At 38.3% G+C, this 17862-nt stretch overlaps 1 protein-coding gene and 2 long non-coding RNA genes across 4 annotated transcripts in view; 2 read left to right on the top strand and 1 right to left on the bottom strand.

The window, feature by feature from the left end:
* Nucleotides 1-2685: 2685 nt before the first annotated feature.
* On the top strand, nucleotides 2686-4354 carry LOC146304599 (uncharacterized). Its single transcript, XR_014769326.1, has 3 exons — nucleotides 2686-2875; nucleotides 2973-3036; nucleotides 4253-4354. It is a non-coding gene; the product is annotated as an uncharacterized LOC146304599 (long non-coding RNA).
* A 9371-nt stretch (nucleotides 4355-13725) lies between these two features.
* Nucleotides 13726-17648, top strand: LOC146304600 (uncharacterized). Of its 2 annotated transcripts, none has more exons than XR_014769251.1 (2): nucleotides 13726-14047; nucleotides 17085-17648. It is a non-coding gene; the product is annotated as an uncharacterized LOC146304600 (long non-coding RNA). The 2 variants fall into 2 exon arrangements; XR_014769250.1 differs by having other exon boundaries at nucleotides 13726-14043.
* Nucleotides 15825-17862, bottom strand: part of unc80 (unc-80 homolog (C. elegans)) — a 54949-nt gene continuing 52911 nt past the window's right edge. The window contains exons 63-64 of the mRNA XM_084713352.1: nucleotides 17071-17264; nucleotides 15825-16313 (exon numbers count right to left, since the gene is read on the bottom strand). Coding sequence (XP_084569478.1) covers nucleotides 15825-16313; nucleotides 17071-17264 — 683 coding nt within the window. The remainder of the gene's footprint in view (nucleotides 16314-17070; nucleotides 17265-17862) is intronic.

Genomic DNA, 17862 nt, shown 5'->3' on the forward strand with positions numbered 1-17862 from the left:
ACACACAACATAAAAAACAAAGGTCTTAGTGACTTTTCTGGGTTTTCTTGGTTCTCATTCTTCCCCACTGCCTTTACGATAATCTGTCATTATAGGACAATAATATGACATATTGATTTCACAAAAATGGACTTTGATCAACAATTTGGACTCTGATCAACATTTTCAGACATTTTATTTTAAATAATTAATCGATTAGTGGACAAATGATTGCCAGATTGATCACTAGTTGAAAAAAAGGTCCAAACTTGTGAAAACAGCTGTTCTGTTTTTCAGTGGACGGGATTTTTTTTTTTTTTTCAGTTTTATAGATCAACCAACTAATCGATTTATTGAGAAACTATTTCACAGATGAATGGATAAAAAAAAATCTCTCTCTGCTTCTACAATCTGGGGCCGACTGCTGTTTACTGTAACACACTGACTGTGGATAAGTAGCATGTAAACAACATGAACTGTTCCTTTAACACTTTTATTTGTCTCACATTTCAACAGAGGACATCTTGGACCATGAGACCAACAGAGAGGACATCTTCTCTCAGGTGAGATATTTATTTTCACAACATACAAAACATTTTAAATTAAAGGAGCAGGATTATGTCCAGGATTTACATCTAAAAAAATTTAAAAAATGAATCACCAACTCTGGTTTGGTTGAAAATATGTGAGATGTTAGGGGGGCAGTGAAACGATGCATGCAAATCTCATGAGAGATCAGGAAATAGTGGCGGATCATAGAGCGTTCAGTAAACTAGAACTGCATTTGTCACAACTGTTTCATAGGACATTGTCTAGCTGAATGCTGTTGTGTAACACATGAAATGTTTTAGATTCAGATTTCAACAGCTGGCAAAAGTTTAGTGTGAAAAGGCAGTACTTCACTATGTTTTACAACACAGAAGAATATACACATTTGGGTCACTCCTGACTTATCAGTGTGTTAACCTAAAGTAACTTGTACAAGTAGCTAGAGCTCAAGTGCTTAAATAATTTTAATTACAGGTGTATCGTTCACACATGGTCTGTGAGAGAGCTCCAGCGTGTTAAGGACATTGACATATGTATTTCAAATTGTTAATAGAATAAATTTTCAACAGTGCTTAGCTTTTTTGTGAACCTTATTTGTCCCTTATTCCATCATCTTAAATCTTGTGCCTTTGAATAATAATGAAACAAGATTAGCTGAGTGGAACATGTGTTCGTTATTTAGAGCGGTGACATTTTTGTTTTATTTAAAAATGTGGCTAACAGGGTGGAATTATTTACAATGACTCAAATGAATTTGAACAGTAATTTTAGTTCACATAACATTTAGCATTTATTTGTGACATGTTGATTTCTCCCGATTGTCTGTAATCTATAAATAACCACACTGTAATGTAAAATTAATTATTTATTTTAAAGACCATAATGCTTTGTAAAATATTAAATAATTATAAAAAATATTATAAATGCTAAAAATAATTTTCGAAATTGAAATCATGTCCAATAATACAACTTTGGAATTGAAGAAAATGCTATTACAAATTATTTTCCACAGTATGACAGCACTCAAATGTGCTGACAGATCTGACATCATAAAACATTGGTGAATCTTTGTTAAAACTGCATAAGTGGCTTGTAAGAAGAAATTTCAATAGTTGAGGCCCTTATGTGGGATTTTTCCTAAGAATTCATATGGTATATAAATCGGTGTTCCCCAACCCTGGTACTCAGGGACTCACTGCCCTGCATGTTAGATGTTTCCCTGCTCCAACACACCTGATTCACATGATCAGGCTGTTGTCAGGCTTCTGCAGAGGCTTGACGAGCTGATCATGTGAATCAGGTGTTGGAGCAGGGAAACATCTAACATGCAGGGCAGTGAGCTCTGAGGACCAGGGTTGGGGAACACTGATTTAGATCTTTGACCATTTGTTGGTGTGGTTTGCAGTTCACTTTTCCTCAGAGAATTATTATATATTTATATTCCCCTTACACTCCTCTTTGACTTTATATTGCTGTAAATGTCACTATTCTGTTTTTTTTTTGTTTTTTTTTTAAACTTTTTTCAAAATTTAAAGCAACTACAAGCAGTTTTGAACTTGTTATGAAACAGTCTGATTTTAGTTGAATACTGATGCCTCTCTATCACCCAAGCCCACAATGAAAAATCAGTTTCATTTTCTCCTTTTGAAAAAACATGTAAAAAAAAATAAATATACATGTTAAAAATACAAAAACAAACAAAAAAAGGAAAAACAGGTTGAAAAACTTGAAAAAAATCAAATGAATCGGAATTATTGTTTATCTTTATAATTTCACAGCATAGTTGTAGTGAGAAGTCTTTATTTTTTTTGCTCAGAGTTCTCTTAATGCTAATCACATATATATTTTTAAATCATAATTCCTATTTAGCTTTAATTTAGAAGGGGTACAGCATAGTCGTGATTTGGTGATAGCAACATTATTTAATGACTCTGTCGAAAAATAGAAAGATTACCAGTGCTTCAGCAGTAGTCCGGCCTTTTTTAAACCAGGAAGTGAGACAGGGAGCCTTGGGGAATAGCTAAAACTGTTTGTGTATGCATCTGATGGAGTTGATGAGAATCTGGGATGCTACTTTAAAGGGCCAACATTCATTTCACTGTTTTTTTGTTTTTTTCCAAATGTAGTTGACTGTTTTGGAGAGAGAGATATTTGGCTTATATAATGACTGTTTGATGGCAAGGTAAAGCAATGAAAATATTCTAAATATGATACACTCAGACCGATATTGTTCCATTTTTTCTGTGTCCCTTTTTAAAGTGTCTAAATACATTTTGCTGCTGACTCTGTCCACAACAGCACATGACTTGGCCTCTCCAAACTGGGGGTGTGCCAACCACTATCCACTGTAAGTAATACTCTAACTATTGATTGTATCTCATACAACTGCACTTGTGATGATCCTATCTCTCTCTTTAAAATTTATGTTTGTCTCACACTTGTAGATACACGGCCTCAATGAGGGACGTCTTGGATGATGAGCAACTGAGATCTGACATCTTCTCTGTGGTAAGATATTCATTCTCAGTATTACCAGCTGCTATATTTAATATTGAGTGCATACAAATTATTTTAAATTGAGTGCCTTTTTGGTTAAAGGAGCAACATGTAAATTATGGCCAGAATTAGGGCTGCACAATATTGGAAAAAACTGACATTGCAATTTTTTTTAACCCTGCGATATATATTGCAATATGAAAAAATACAGGAATTTTCACCAGATGACTTGAATAGCACTTTATGTTATGCTGCACTGCTGCCATCTTGTGGACAATTAACCTGCACTGATCTTGTGACTCACTCCATATGCAGGAGTGTGGTCTGCTGTGGCAAACTGATTAAGAAACTGTTTGCGCGCAGTGTGTGTCAGGTACCCTTGAAATTAGATGAGAACACATTTAGTTCATTTGCCTCCTACATTGTGATGACGATGCTCAAACGATATATTGTGCAGCTCTGGCCAGAATTTAAATTTAAGGGATGATTTATGATTAGATTTTGATTTTGCATTTAATAGGATCAAAGTGGAGGAAAGAGGATATATTTTTTAAAAAGACAAAATGAACAAACAAACAAACAAAAAAAAATTGTAACAATACAAAACAAAGTGAAAATTCAGAATCAATATATTGGGATTTTAGTTGTTATCTTGAAAATAGTGACCAGACAAGATGCCCAGTCTTTGCAAAATCTTAATGCAGTGGTGCCCAACCCTGGTTCTCAGGGACCCACTGCCCTGCATGTTTTAGATGTTTCCCTGCTCCAACACACCTGATTCAAATGATCAGCTCATCATCAAGCCTCTGCAGAAGCCTGACAACAGCCTGATCATTTGAACCAATGTGTGATATTGAAAATCTTATGAACTTGTTCAGACAACACACTTTAAATTTAGCAGAAACAAAACAAAATCAGCTCCAGTTTGGTCGACCAAATAAATCTTAATCCATCATGTTAGATGTGAGAATATTCTGGCCCCCTGCTGACTGTCGGATGTCCGGCCACCTTCTCACTCCACTTTGCTTCACATCTCTGCCCCTCTGACTGGAGTTACCTTCAATAGGTGGCAATATTTTAGATGCTGCTCCTTTAAACCGACAAAATAAATGAAATGCAATAATGGTCCACTTTTTATTTCATATACCAAGTTTGATTTGAATGTGTTCAACATGTTGAAACTGAAATTAATGCAACTCAAAATTCTTATGACTTTATTTATTTTGAGTTTGATTGTATAGATGGCTGCAGATGCACTGGTCTGGTCTGAACACTGTGTGTGGGAACCATAGAGGACACTTCAGGTTAGTTCACTTTTAAGTGATCATGCTGACTGTACATATAAATATTTAATATTTAATATCATTTAAAAACTGATTATCGATTAATTGTTGCACTTATACTGAAAACACACATACAAGCTTAATTGTATTAAAATGTCAAAGGGTAAAGTGGTTAAAATATTCTAAATATAGTACACTTAGACTGTTACTGATTTGTTTTTTAGCTGAGCCTTTTATAGGTGGCTAAAATATATTTTACTGCTTTCCCAAACTTTGGGGTGTGCCAGCTGCCATCTTATGCAACAAATACACTGACTATTGTAAGTATCTCATACAACCCATTTTCAGATGATCTGAACTATCCCTCTAAAGCTCATATTTATCTTAGACTTGCAGATACGCAGCCTCACTGGAGTACATCTTGGACAATTGGACAACAAAGTGGAAATCTTCTCTCTGGTAAGATATTTATTCTCAATATTTCCAGCTGCTGTGTTAAATGTTGAAGGAATTGCGTTGAAAGCATTTTTCTTTTAAATTGAGTGTCATCTAAGTTAAAGGAGCAACATGTAAAATATGGCCAGAATTTCAGTTTAAACATTCAAAAATAAGAAATAATGGCAATAGACTGACCTCCTCCCATCTTGCTCCTCCGTCCCACTGACACTACTGTGGGTGCAGGAAACAGAATCAAAGTGTTTCTGACATTTGAAGTGTGCAAAATTACACACAGATATATCCAACCAGTTCTGTCAGAAGCACGCATACCTTTTTTTCATGTGTCGGGTCGGTCTCGTACGGTCAGAAGTGAAAGTAGATTATGAGCTCTGCTCTTTAAAAATGGCATTCATGGCGATTCATTTTTCATGTCTGTCTCTTGATGCATCCTTACATCCCTAACTGTTACTGATTTGTTTTTTAGGTGAGCTGTTTGTACGTGGCTGAAATACATTTTGCTGCTTCCCCAATGTTCGGATGTGCCGACTGCCAACTACTGCAACAATTACACTGACTATTGATAAGTATCTTGTACAACCCCACTTCCAATAATCTGAACTATCCCTCTAAGACTTTTATTTATCTCACACTTGCAGATACGCAGCCTCACTGGAGGACATCTTGGACGATTGGACAACAAAGCAAAAATCTTCTCTCTGGTAAGATATTTATTCTCAGTATTACCAGCTGCTGTGTTAAATGTTGAAGGCATTGTGTTGAAAGCATACAAAATATTTTAAATTGAGTGTCATATAAGATGAGGATGAAATTATTAGCCTTCCTATGAAAATTTCTTTTTTTTTTTTTTTTAAGTATTTCCCAAATGCTGATAAACAGAGCAAGGAATTTTTAACACAGCTTTTCCAAACGTCCTAGTTTTATTTTGGATGCTTAAATTATTTTACTTTGCACATACAAACAAAATTATGTCACAAAAACTACCAGGGTGAAAATAATTAGTCCCCTTGATGCTAATAGTCAGTTGTCTATCCTTTTTGCTGGATAACAGCCTGTAGTCGTTTGTAGTAGTTTTCAACAAGGCTCAGACACGTCTCCTGAGGAATCCCAGCCTATTCTTCTTTGGCAAATCTCTCAAGCTCCTCCAGATTTGATGGTCCTCTGACATGGACCTTGGTCTTCAGTTCATCCCACAGATTTTCAATGGGATTCAAGTCAGGGCTTTGTGCAGGCTGGTCAGTAACTTTCACTTTGGTCTTCTGGAGGTAGTCCTTCACCAGGAGCGACGTATGTTTTCGGTCATTGTCATGTTGGAAGACAAAGCGACGGCCCAGACCCAGTTTTGCTGCTGACCGCTTGAGGTTTTCTTTCAAAATCTTCACATATCCTCTTTCTTCGTGATTCGTTCCACCTTGACCAGATTCCCAGTTCCAAACGCACTCAAGCATCCCCACAGCATAATACTCCCACCACCGTGTTTCACTGTGGGGACATAAGCCTCTCCCTTCTTTCTCCAAACATAAGCAAGTGGAGATTTTCTTGGTCTGCAACCTCGCAGTCCATTCCTGTGCAGGGCTCTAGTGATTGTCTTCTTTGAGACTTCGATTCATGACTAAATCATTCACTTGTGTCTTGGCAGTTGTTCTGCGGTCTTTAGACACATCTCTCACTAGTTTTCTTTCCAGAGTCTTTCATAGGTTCTCTTTGAATTTCTTGATGATACTTCTCACTCCAGTTCTTGACACTTGAAAACACAGTGATAACTTTGTATATCCTTCTTCTGCTTTGTGAGCATCAACAATTCTCTTTCTCAAGTCTAAACTGATTTCTTTTGTTTTTGGCATGAGCTCATCATTACACAACAGTGGTTTGTGCTATGGCTCAATAAAAAGGTCACTTCTTAAGGGGGCTAATAATATTGACCCTGGGAATTTTTGTTTTTCTGAAATAATTCTGTTATTGTGTGCAAATAGAAATAATTTATGAGAAAACTAGCATGTTTAGAAATACTATGTTGAAAATTCCTTGCTCTGTTAAAAAAAACAAGCACAAAAGAAAATTTTGACAAAAACTAAGTTTCATAGGGGGTCTAATAATTTTGTCCTCAACTGTAGAATAAAGGAGCAACATGTAAAATATGGCCAGTATTTCAATTTAAACATTCAAAAAACGGACTTACTTGAATAGACTGTGAAGAATAGCAGTTATGACCTTATGTCAAAGGAGGTTGCTACTTGAAGAAGCTCTCTGAGTTTTTTAGTCTAACAAATAAACAAAATAAACTCAGAAATGAATTGAAGTTTCTGTCTTTTACCAAACTAATTCCAGCCTTAAACCTAACAATTTTTGAAGCCATCTCCCTGTCGCAGACAGATTATCAGTGTCGAGCAACATCACGAGAGTCTTGCTGGAGTCGAGGTGTGACCCCGTCATCCTCATCGTCGGGTGTGAGGTGGTCCTAAAACTCAGTCCAAATTGTCGATTGTCAGTCTTTTTCCAGTCTAGACTTCCTAGTAAAATCAAACATGTTTAATATTATCGTAAGTCTTAGCTCGTACAAATAGTGAAGTTGATTGACATCTCCCTCTCTCGAGCTGAGTGCAGGCAGTCAGTGTGACAGAAGGACACACTCGCTGCAGCAGAGGGAGTCAAACTTTCTTTGTATATGAAGTTATTTTAGTGTGAGTGAGTTTTTTTCACTTTTTGTCTTTAAATCAGGATCCTACAGCTTGTAAACATCTAAATAGTCTGTTTGAGCTTCTGTCTCAATGCCATATAAAAAAAAATAATTCTGTGAAAGAATCAGAAAAAAAGTTGAAATAATTAGTTTGAGATGGTAAATATCTAAATAGTTTGATATTCTAAACATGTAAATAGTAAATTTGTAAATTTGTTCCCTCCCTCCCTTTCTATTTCACTGCAACCAGCATAAGTAAACTTTAGTTAGTTACTTAGTTTATTTATTCAAAAAATACAGAACTGAATGATGCAGAACAGGATGAATCCATTGTTTGATTTTTTTTTCAAAACTTAAAAAATGATCTTTATGATTGGAAATTTCTGATTTATTGAAATGAGATTTTGCATTGAATAGGATCAAAGTGATGATAAAGTATTGATTAAAGTATTGAGGAAGTGGAAATTCATATTCAATATTTTGGGAATCTAATTGTTGTTTTGTGACCCTGCAAGATCTTAATCTGTGATTTCTGACAAATTGTCTTTAGGTGTGAGAGGGTGTCAGGCTGAAGTCAAAAATCTTTTAGTGGATGGTAGGCATGAGATGAACTTGTTCATAAAATACATTTTAAACTTGACAGAAACAAAACAAAACTTGACAGAAACAAAACAAAACTCACCAAAAACGTGTTGCGTTGTCTTTCCACCGTTCAACAATAACAATCTCTGGTTTGGTTGAAAATGTAGATCTCAATCCACCATGTTAGATGTTTAAACATTCTGGCTCCCTGCTGACTCTCTGATGCCTGGACTCTTTCTTGCTCCTCCTTAGAGCTTCATGTCTGTGCAACCTCTGTGTTTGGAGTTACCTTTGACTAGTGGCCATATTTTACATGCTGCTCCTTTAAACTAGTAAACAACTACACAAAGTAATATGTGAAAGGTTTTAGAGAATTTACACTGAAGCTGAATGATCTGTTATCACAGTGTTTCCCAAACTTTTTCTGCCTAAAAAAGTTTATGTCCCCCACCCCACAATTATTATCAATCATGATCAATTATTGGGAAAACGATTGATTTAAAACAAAAAAAGTATTCAAGTTATATTTTGGTGAAATATGATCAGAAAACTCGTTTGTTGATTTCCCTTACATAAATCATATTAATTTAACTTCACTTTATTCACCCCCCCCAGTTTGGGAACCACTGTGTTAGCTCAAAGTGTTGCTTTAAGGGACAGTTCACTTACGTATTTTTCCCCTGGCCTGTAGTGTTGTTTATTTGCCTAATTTGTTTTAGTCAGAGTTTCATCAGTTTGGAGATATTGACTTGAGAGATGTCTGCCTTCACTTCAATGTAATGGGACTTAATAGCATTTTGACTTGTGGTGCTGCAAGGACCAAAAAATGTATTTGAAAGATTTGAAAGTTTTTCCAGTAGACTCTACTGTAGAAATGATGATCATTGGATTATTTTGAGCAAATATGTGATGATTTCTGTAAAGAGACATTGCAGCTGAGTATTTTTTGGCACTTTGAGTACCACAGGGTTAGTCCGGTCCCATTATATTGGAGAGAAGGCAGATGTTTCTGATATTTCAGGCCAAAAATATTTAGATGATAAATAGCACTACAGGCTAGAGAAGAAATATGTATTTTTCATTTGGGGGTGAACTGTCCCTTTAAAGCAGTGGTGCCCAAACCTGGTCCTCAGGGACCACTGTCCTGCATGTTTTAGACGTTTCCCTGCTCCAACACACCTGATTCAAATGATCAGCTCATCATCAAGCCTCTGCAGAAGCCTGACAACAGTCTGATCATTTGAATCAGGTGTGTTGGAGCAGGAAAACATCTAAAACATGCAGGACAGGAGTCCCTGAGGACCAGGGTTGGGCACCACTGCTTTAAAGTGTAACTTACATGGTTAAATGTCCGAATGAGATTTATGGTTTATAATCTTGTGTAAAATGACACTAAATTTAAGATTGTTTGGACATAAAGACAAAAAAATTATAGGAAAATTCGGTTTGTTGGAGCAAGGCTCTTAAAAAACATTAAATTAAGTTTTAAAGGTGTCATTTTACACAAGATTATGGATAAATCTTTTTCTATTTAACCTGTAAGTTACACTTTAAGAATTGTTAGCTGTCAGAGAAAATACTTGAATGTGTTTGACTTGGTGTTTTTGTCAGACATGACAAAAACACCAAGTTAAACTTCAACTTAAGAAGTCAATATGAGCTTGTTGTTTTATAGGGGTTTTTTTTATTTTTTTTTTATGCCAAAAAAATTAATGCATAACCCTCTCCTTCTGTCTCTCCAGGGCCTCGGGGGGGGCACGGCCCCCTCCCACGGATCAGGGCCCCTACTGCCGCAGCGGGATTCGAACCAGGCAGTGCACCGCCTGCTGACCACCGTAGGCCGTTATCGAATCCACTGCGCCACCAGCGACCCCTCACACTGAGATTAGTTCTCCGGGCGCTTTTTAGTCTTTGTTTTGGGTGTTGGACTTCAAAATTCGCTGAGGATGATAAGGATCGAACCCACGACCTCAAGCTCCCCAACCATCCACTTACAGCCTGAGCTATTAGATCAGGTAGTTGCATGTAGGTTCTCAGAGGTTTTCCGTTTATTCTTTTGACTCTTGCCTTCAAAAGTCACTGAGCTTCATAGGGATAGAACCTTCACTCTCTAACATCCTTTTATATCTGAAGCTATTAGATCAGATACTCAGCTTATGGTTGTCAGGGGTTTTCATTTTATTTTCTGGCTTTCAAAAGTCACTGAGTCTCATAAGGATTGAACCCATGACCTCTGGCTCCCCAACCATCCACTTACAGCCTGAGCTATTAGATCAGGTAGTTGCATGTAGGTTCTCAGAGGTTTTCCGTTTATTCTTTTGACTCTTGCCTTCAAAAGTCACTGAGCTTCATAGGGATAGAACCTTCACTGTCTAACATCCTTTTATATCTGAAGCTATTAGATCAGATACTCAGCTTATGGTTGTCAGAGGTTTTCATTTTATTTTCTGGCTTTCAAAAGTCACTGAGTCTTATAAGGATTGAACCCATGACCTCTGACTCCCAAACCATCATCTTAAAACCTGAGCTATTGGGTCAGTTAGTCAGCTTTTGGTTCTCAGAGCTTTTCTCCTTTTGCTTTGGACTCTGTCCTTTAAAAGTCACTGAGTCGCGTAAGGTTCGAACCTGCGACCTCACGCTTTCAAACCGCTTTCTTAAAAGGTGAGCTATTGGGTCAGTTAGTTTGCTTATGGTTCTCAGAGGTTTTCTCTTTTTTCTTTGGACCCTGAATTTCAAAAGTCACCGAGTCGCATAAGGTTCGAACCTGCGACCTCACGCTTTCAAACCGCTTTCTTAAAAGGTGAGCTATTGGGTTGGTCGGTCGGCTTTTGGTTCTCAGAGCTTTTGTCTTTTTTCTTTGGACTCTGAATTTCAAAAGTCACCGAGTCGCATAAGGTTCGAACCTGCGACCTCACGCTTTCAAACCGCTTTCTTAAAAGGTGAGCTATTGGGTCGGTCGGTCGGCTTTTGGTTCTCAGAGCTTTTCTTTTTTTTCTTTGGACTCTGAATTTCAAAAGTCACCGAGTCGCATAAGGTTCGAACCTGCGACCTCACGCTTTCAAACCGCTTTCTTAAAAGGTGAGCTATTGGGTTGGTCGGTCGGCTTTTGGTTCTCAGAGCTTTTCTCTTTTTTCTTTGGACTCTGAATTTCAAAAGTCACCGAGTCGCATAAGGTTCGAACCTGCGACCTCACGCTTTCAAACCGCTTTCTTAAAAGGTGAGCTATTGGGTCGGTCGGTCAGCTTTTGGTTCTCAGAGCTTTTCTTTTTTTTCTTTGGACTCTGAATTTCAAAAGTCACCGAGTCGCATAAGGTTCGAACCTGCGACCTCATGCTTTCAAACCGCTTTCTTAAAAGGTGAGCTATTGGGTCGGTCGGTCGGCTTTTGGTTCTCAGAGCTTTTCTTTTTTTTCTTTGGACTCTGAATTTCAAAAGTCACCGAGTCGCATAAGGTTCGAACCTGCGACCTCACGCTTTCAAACCGCTTTCTTAAAAGGTGAGCTATTGGGTCGTTCGGTCGGCTTTTGGTTCTCAGAGCTTTTCTCTTTTTTCTTTGGACTCTGAATTTCAAAAGTCACCGAGTCGCATAAGGTTCGAACCTGCGACCTCACGCTTTCAAACCGCTTTCTTAAAAGGTGAGCTATTGGGTCGGTCGGTCAGCTGTTGGTTCTCAGAGCTTTTCTTTTTTTTCTTTGGACTCTGAATTTCAAAAGTCACCGAGTCGCATAAGGTTCGAACCTGCGACCTCACGCTTTCAAACCGCTTTCTTAAAAGGTGAGCTATTGGGTCGGTCGGTCGGTTTTTGGTTCTCAGAGCTTTTCTTTTTTGTCTTTGGACTCTGAATTTCAAAAGTCACCGAGTCGCATAAGGTTCGAACCTGCGACCTCACGCTTTCAAACCGCTTTCTTAAAAGGTGAGCTATTGGGTCGTTCGGTCGGCTTTTGGTTCTCAGAGCTTTTCTCTTTTTTCTTTGGACTCTGAATTTCAAAAGTCACCGAGTCGCATAAGGTTCGAACCTGTGACCTCACGCTTTCAAACCGCTTTCTTAAAAGGTGAGCTATTGGGTCGTTCGGTCGGCTTTTGGTTCTCAGACGCTTTTCTCTTTTTTCTTTGGACTCTGAATTTCAAAAGTCACTGAGCCTCATAAGGATTGATCACACAACCTTAAAGTCCCAAGCTGTCTTCATAAAACCTGCACCATTGGAGCAGATGGTCAAATCCTTTTATGTTTTGGAATCCAGTCTTCAAAATTCAGTGTGGACAATAAGGATTGAACACACAACTTCAAATTTCCATGCCTTCCTCTTACAATTTTCACTATTAACTTAGCTGGTAAAACTGTCGTTCTTAGAGCTTTTTACTTTTTTCTTTGGACTCTGGCCTTCAAAAGTCTTTGGGTCTTATTAGCATCAAACACGCAACCTCAAACTTCCACACCCTCTTTTTACAGCCTGGGCTACTGGATCAGATAGTTTTAGAGTTGTTCTCAGAGGTATTCACTTTTTTCTTTTGAATACCGGTCTTCAAAATTCAGTGAGGGTGATAAGTATTGAACCCATGACTTCAAACTCCCAAGCCAGTGTCTTACAACCTGCGCTACTGGAGCAGAGTGGTTTGCATTGGTTCTCAGAGGTTTTTTGCTCTTTTGTTTTGGACTCCAGTCTTCAAAATTCAGTGTGGGTAATAAGGATTGAACACACAACTTCGACCTCCGAAGCCTTCCTCTTACAACTTGTGCTATTAGTTTAGGTAGTCAACCTTCTGGTTCCCAGACTATACCTAAGGACAGTGCACATTGTCTTGGTGAGCTATTCCTGAAACTTTGAATTCATTTATTTGGTCTACGATTTGTTATCCATGCTGCTGAAAAGAAAACCTGGAAAATCTCAAGAGTGGTTAGTCAGCCAGGGGACTAAGCCACCTCTCTAGGCAGAAAGCAGGCGTCATTGTTGATCTTGTTCTCATTAACAGCAACAGAACTGAAATGTTTCAGGAGTGGGAAGAAGAATTTGATCCTCTGGTTTCATATTGTTGATTCTGACCATACTGTGCTGCTGTTTCTGTGCTTAGAAATGGACAGAAAGCCAAAAAACAGTGTAAACAATATCATTTATTTAAACAACATTTATTTAGATATTCCAGAAATATTCTGATATATTGTAGTTTATTCTAATTTCGCACAAAGAAGACATAATTTGACACAGACACGTTACATTTAAAGGGAATTTTCAACAGTTCAGTGGCCCTCTGACTTAAAACTTCTGTGTACTTCTATAATAATATGACGTACAAGTATAGTTTGTTTCATGGATTTAAGATACATTTTGCATTGTGAAAAATTAACATTTACTCACCACATTTCCTCTGCTGTAATGTCAAACATTTAGGGAAATGGGAGTATTATGTGTTTTTATTAAGAATACAGTTTATATATAATTCCCTCTCTTTTCCCACTGCATAAGTAAACAGTACACAATCTCTATGTACCCAAATGATTACAATAGTTTCACAAACGGTGAGACAAATAGTTAAAAGAAATAATGTTAAATACAGCACTGACATACAGTAGACAGAAGCAGCTGATAACAGAACACTCACAGTGCGTTGGTGTGGATTATGGCACATATTGATCCTGTATTATGTGATTTAACATCATTGTTTCTATTATTATCATCAGTAACATGATCAGTTAATAGACTTTTAAGAGAAAGCAAGATAAAATTGGTGCATTTTACATACAAAAAAATGTGTTAATCTTAAAATAAATAGTTGTGTTTGAGATCATGATCTGTTGGAGGTATGAGGTTTTCAGAATAAACTTATATAAACAGACTTGCTGATATCAACAGACATTAATATGTTAATTTTTCTCTGTTAAGGCATGGAATGAGCAACGAGGTAACAGCCATCTACTGCATCGCTTCATCACAGTCGCAATAAAAAGGAGTCTGTGAGCGTCAGACAACATCAAAGACACAAAAACAGAACATGACCAGCGCTGGAACGTCAGGACAAGTGACAAGTGAGTGAGTAAATGTTATACTGATGTTTTCGACCACTGAAACACAAGATAAAGATACAGTCTTTGGTCACAAATCAAATATTCTGCTGAGACACAACACACAGAATTAGAATTAATGGGATATGTTTGACTTTATGATTGCACAAAGAGTCCTGTCAGCTGTAGTAACACCAAGGACTGGTTTATCTACTGCTGAACTGCATTACGACGTACACTGACTGGTCAGTTGTGGATTTGCTGTTTAAATCTGCGTTTTCTCAATAGTGTGAGACAATAAATGAAAAAAATAAATACATAAATAAATAAACAAGACAGACAAAACACATTCAAAGATAATGCCACTTCATTTAAAGTGGTGCCCAGCAATTTAGTATATTTTATATTAATAGTCCATAGCTTAAGGAATTAAACGAGTTTAGTTTGTCTGCTATAAAAAGTTATATTGGAAACAATGTAAATTAATGAAGATTCTTTAACTTGAAGTCATTTTTATGTGTGGACATTTCGGTCATTGGAAATAGCTTCAGAGTGAGCGCTCCTTGTTTTTTTCTCAGGCTGAAATCATTCCAATTCATTCGATCAAGTCTCTGGATTTTGTCTGACATCTAGTGTTGCACATTTTTGGAGCGTCGTTAGCGTAGCTGGGGTCAGTGTCTGAATCTAATCTTTAATTTGACTTATTTACTCTGTTGTGTCAGAGTCACCGTGAATGTCCCAAAAATCTGGCAATTCAATATGTTGGATACAGCTGTAATTTAAATATCCAAATCACATGAACAGTCAAAAGCTAAGATGGAGGTTACTGCTATGCTGCTAAGCTAGTTAGTGTTAGCAGGAGTTTAGCTGTCATTTTTCCCTTCTTGATTTGATTTAGCTAATTACCTTAAAAACAAATTGTCAGTTAATCAAAATTTTTCTTCTCCAGACACATGAAAATTAGTTTCTGATTTACTCGACTTGTTTTATTTTCCATTTTTACAATATAATCAACACACTGAAAACCTCATAATAATCTTTTAAAATATAAAATCTTATTTCTTGCTCCTGTTCCATAGGATCACATAAAATGTTAAATATACATATTCTGTATTGTATATCATTTGCTTTATTTAATAAAAAGGTGCTCATTTCACCTTTTAGAAGCTCTTAATATACTGTTTACACAAATTCTGCATCCTGCTTCTTTATATAGATCTGTGACATAGATATCTATACATTTAAATGTGGCATTAAGTAACCATTTGTGATCTTTAATAATAGAGTGTTGACCAGCATTATTAAGACTTTGTGTAACATAAATATAATTAAAAAATAAATCTTTAATCTCAGGGTCCAGCATGATTTCTACAATGAAAGAGAGAAGCAATAAGGTAGATCGCTGCTAAATTATACATTCAACTCTCAGGTTATGAAGCTGTGAGAATGATTTTCAACACTAAAAAGATACAAAAGTAGACTCACCTACATTTAGTGAAACTTTACTCAGAACTAAACAACTAGCCTCTGGAGAGCGTGTTTTCGTTTCAGGGCAAAGCTGAGGGGGAAACAGAAATGACGGAATAGAAATCAAGTCTGTGGGTTGTGGACACACGTGAAGAGGCAGGGGGCGAGTGTGGAAAACAGAAAAACCCACACGTCTCCTGTCTGTACATTCCTGTCCTTTCAAACTAAATACTTTTAGATCGTTAAAATCTAAATGTGCACTTTTTTTCTGTTTTTTAAATGTTTAGAAGCTCCGCCTCCCTGTTATCCATTCGGTTTGGGCTACAAATACAATCCTCTCACACATGGGACTCATCCAGGTCCAGGTCGACAGGGGAGAGGGGCAGAGGTGATCGGCATGGCGACCGGCGTGGCGAGGGAGGGGACAGTAGCGGGGCGAGGAGGGGGTTCTCTGTGCCGTCGTCCTCACTGAGCTGCAGCAAGGTGTCGCTGCGTGGCAGGAGTGCCGTCGTGTCCTCGTCCCCAGGGCTTTCTCTGATCCTGGGCGGCCCCGGTGGCGGGGGAGGCAGGAGAGGGGCAGGAGGCAGCGGCGGTGGCGGTGGGGGGCCCGGGGCCGGTGCCGTTCCCAGCACTGGGAGTGGCGGAGGGAGAGGAGAGGAGGTACGGGACAAGGGGAGAGGGGAGCAGGTTCGGGACAGGGGCAGCGGAGAGCATGTTCGGGAGGGGGGTGTTGGGGTGGAGGGGCGGGAGATGGAGGGGGGAGGCGAGAGGCTGCTGCGGAGGCCCCACTGCTCCCTCTTTTCCTTACTGCTGATTGCTGGTGGGACCTGAGGGAGAAAACATGTTGTGTTTGTAGTTTCAGCTTGTAACATAAAAGACCCCACACTTAAAGGGCTAGTTCACACAAACTACAAAAAACTTTACATGACTACCACTAGAATGTTGCAAAATATGTTTTTTGTAATTTAGGTGAACTGATTTAAATATTTACACCTCTTGAGCACTTTGTCAGGACGTAACTCATCTAATTATCACCTTAATGTTTTGATGTTGATTTTAGGAATATAGACGTGTCAGTAACAAAAAAAAGTCCAAATCTTTCCATTTTCAAAATGTGCAGTAGCACTAGTATGGGATTTTCTGCCAGTGAAAGAAAAAAGAAAAATATCCCAGAGGTAAAGTCAAAATTCTGAGATGAAATAAAAAGTCAATTATTAGATAAACAGTCAAATCTAAGTCATAATTCTCATAAAAAGTTCTAATTATGAGAAAAAGAAAATAGGAGATATGACTTTTTATGTCATACTTATGTCTTACCATGGGGATATTCTTGTCTTTGACTGGCAGAAATGGGCTTCTGTACACTAAATACTACTGAATACTTTAATATTGTGATATTTGGACTAGTGACTACTGGCTACATTTTGAAAAGGAAATCAGTAACTGTATTGCAATATATTTAAGTACTTTACAAATGCTTTTGAAATGTTACTGTAATTGCTATTTACTCATATATTTATTTATTTTTAATACTGACAACTTTGGGTTTCCATCAACAGTTACATCTCTCACTGCTGCTCCTACCTGTGTGTTCGTAGGTCCGTGTAGGTCTGCAGTGACTGTTGCTGACGAGGCAGAGGGAACCTCCAGCGTCGGGGACTTTGACAGGGCAGGACTGGCCTTCCTGCCCTCAGCTGGAGGCTCTCCAGTGGTGGGAGTGGATGGCTGCTGGCCTTGACTCTCTGTGAAGGTGACTGACCTCTTTTGGTCTCCGTGCGCTGTGGACACACACGCATGTACACGTGGTCAAAACAGAGAAGACAACTCCAGCCAGCGACTCGCTAACACATCAGCACCACCAAAGAGAGTGGAGGCAGGGACGGGACAGGAGGGACGGGGTGGGGAGTAGGCAGGGACCGGGAGGGATGCAAGACAGACATGCAGAGCGCCCTATTGGGTGAGGTTGCAGATAAAAAGGGGCGGGCCGTTGCAGGGTGGAGAGGAAGGGTTAAGGGTTGTGTCTCACCTTCACAGTCCAATAAAGTTTCTTTATTTCGAAACAAAAAGGCATGAGACAGAACAGAGTGAGAAGAGTCAGTTTGGTGACAGGTGGTAAAACAAACAGCATTGGAACAAAGACAGAGGTTGTGAGTGGGGAGGACGGGTCACTTCAAGTCAGCACACACACACACACACACCGAGTATTTTTAATTGGAGAATTGTTTTTAACAGGTTTTAACAGTCTAGATTTGGATTGTTGTGTGCTTGACCTGAAGTGTCGGGTAAGTTTGGCCGTTTTTTAGTGAAATTCACTTTTCTTTTTTTTTAATCATGTGCTTTCATTGTCACTTTTCCACAAACACACTCTCATGTACT

The sequence above is a fragment of the Lutjanus erythropterus genome, chromosome 24 (genome assembly GCF_056507025.1).
Source record: "Lutjanus erythropterus isolate fLutEry1 chromosome 24, fLutEry1.hap2, whole genome shotgun sequence".
Taxonomy (NCBI): Eukaryota; Metazoa; Chordata; class Actinopteri; order Lutjaniformes; family Lutjanidae; genus Lutjanus; species Lutjanus erythropterus.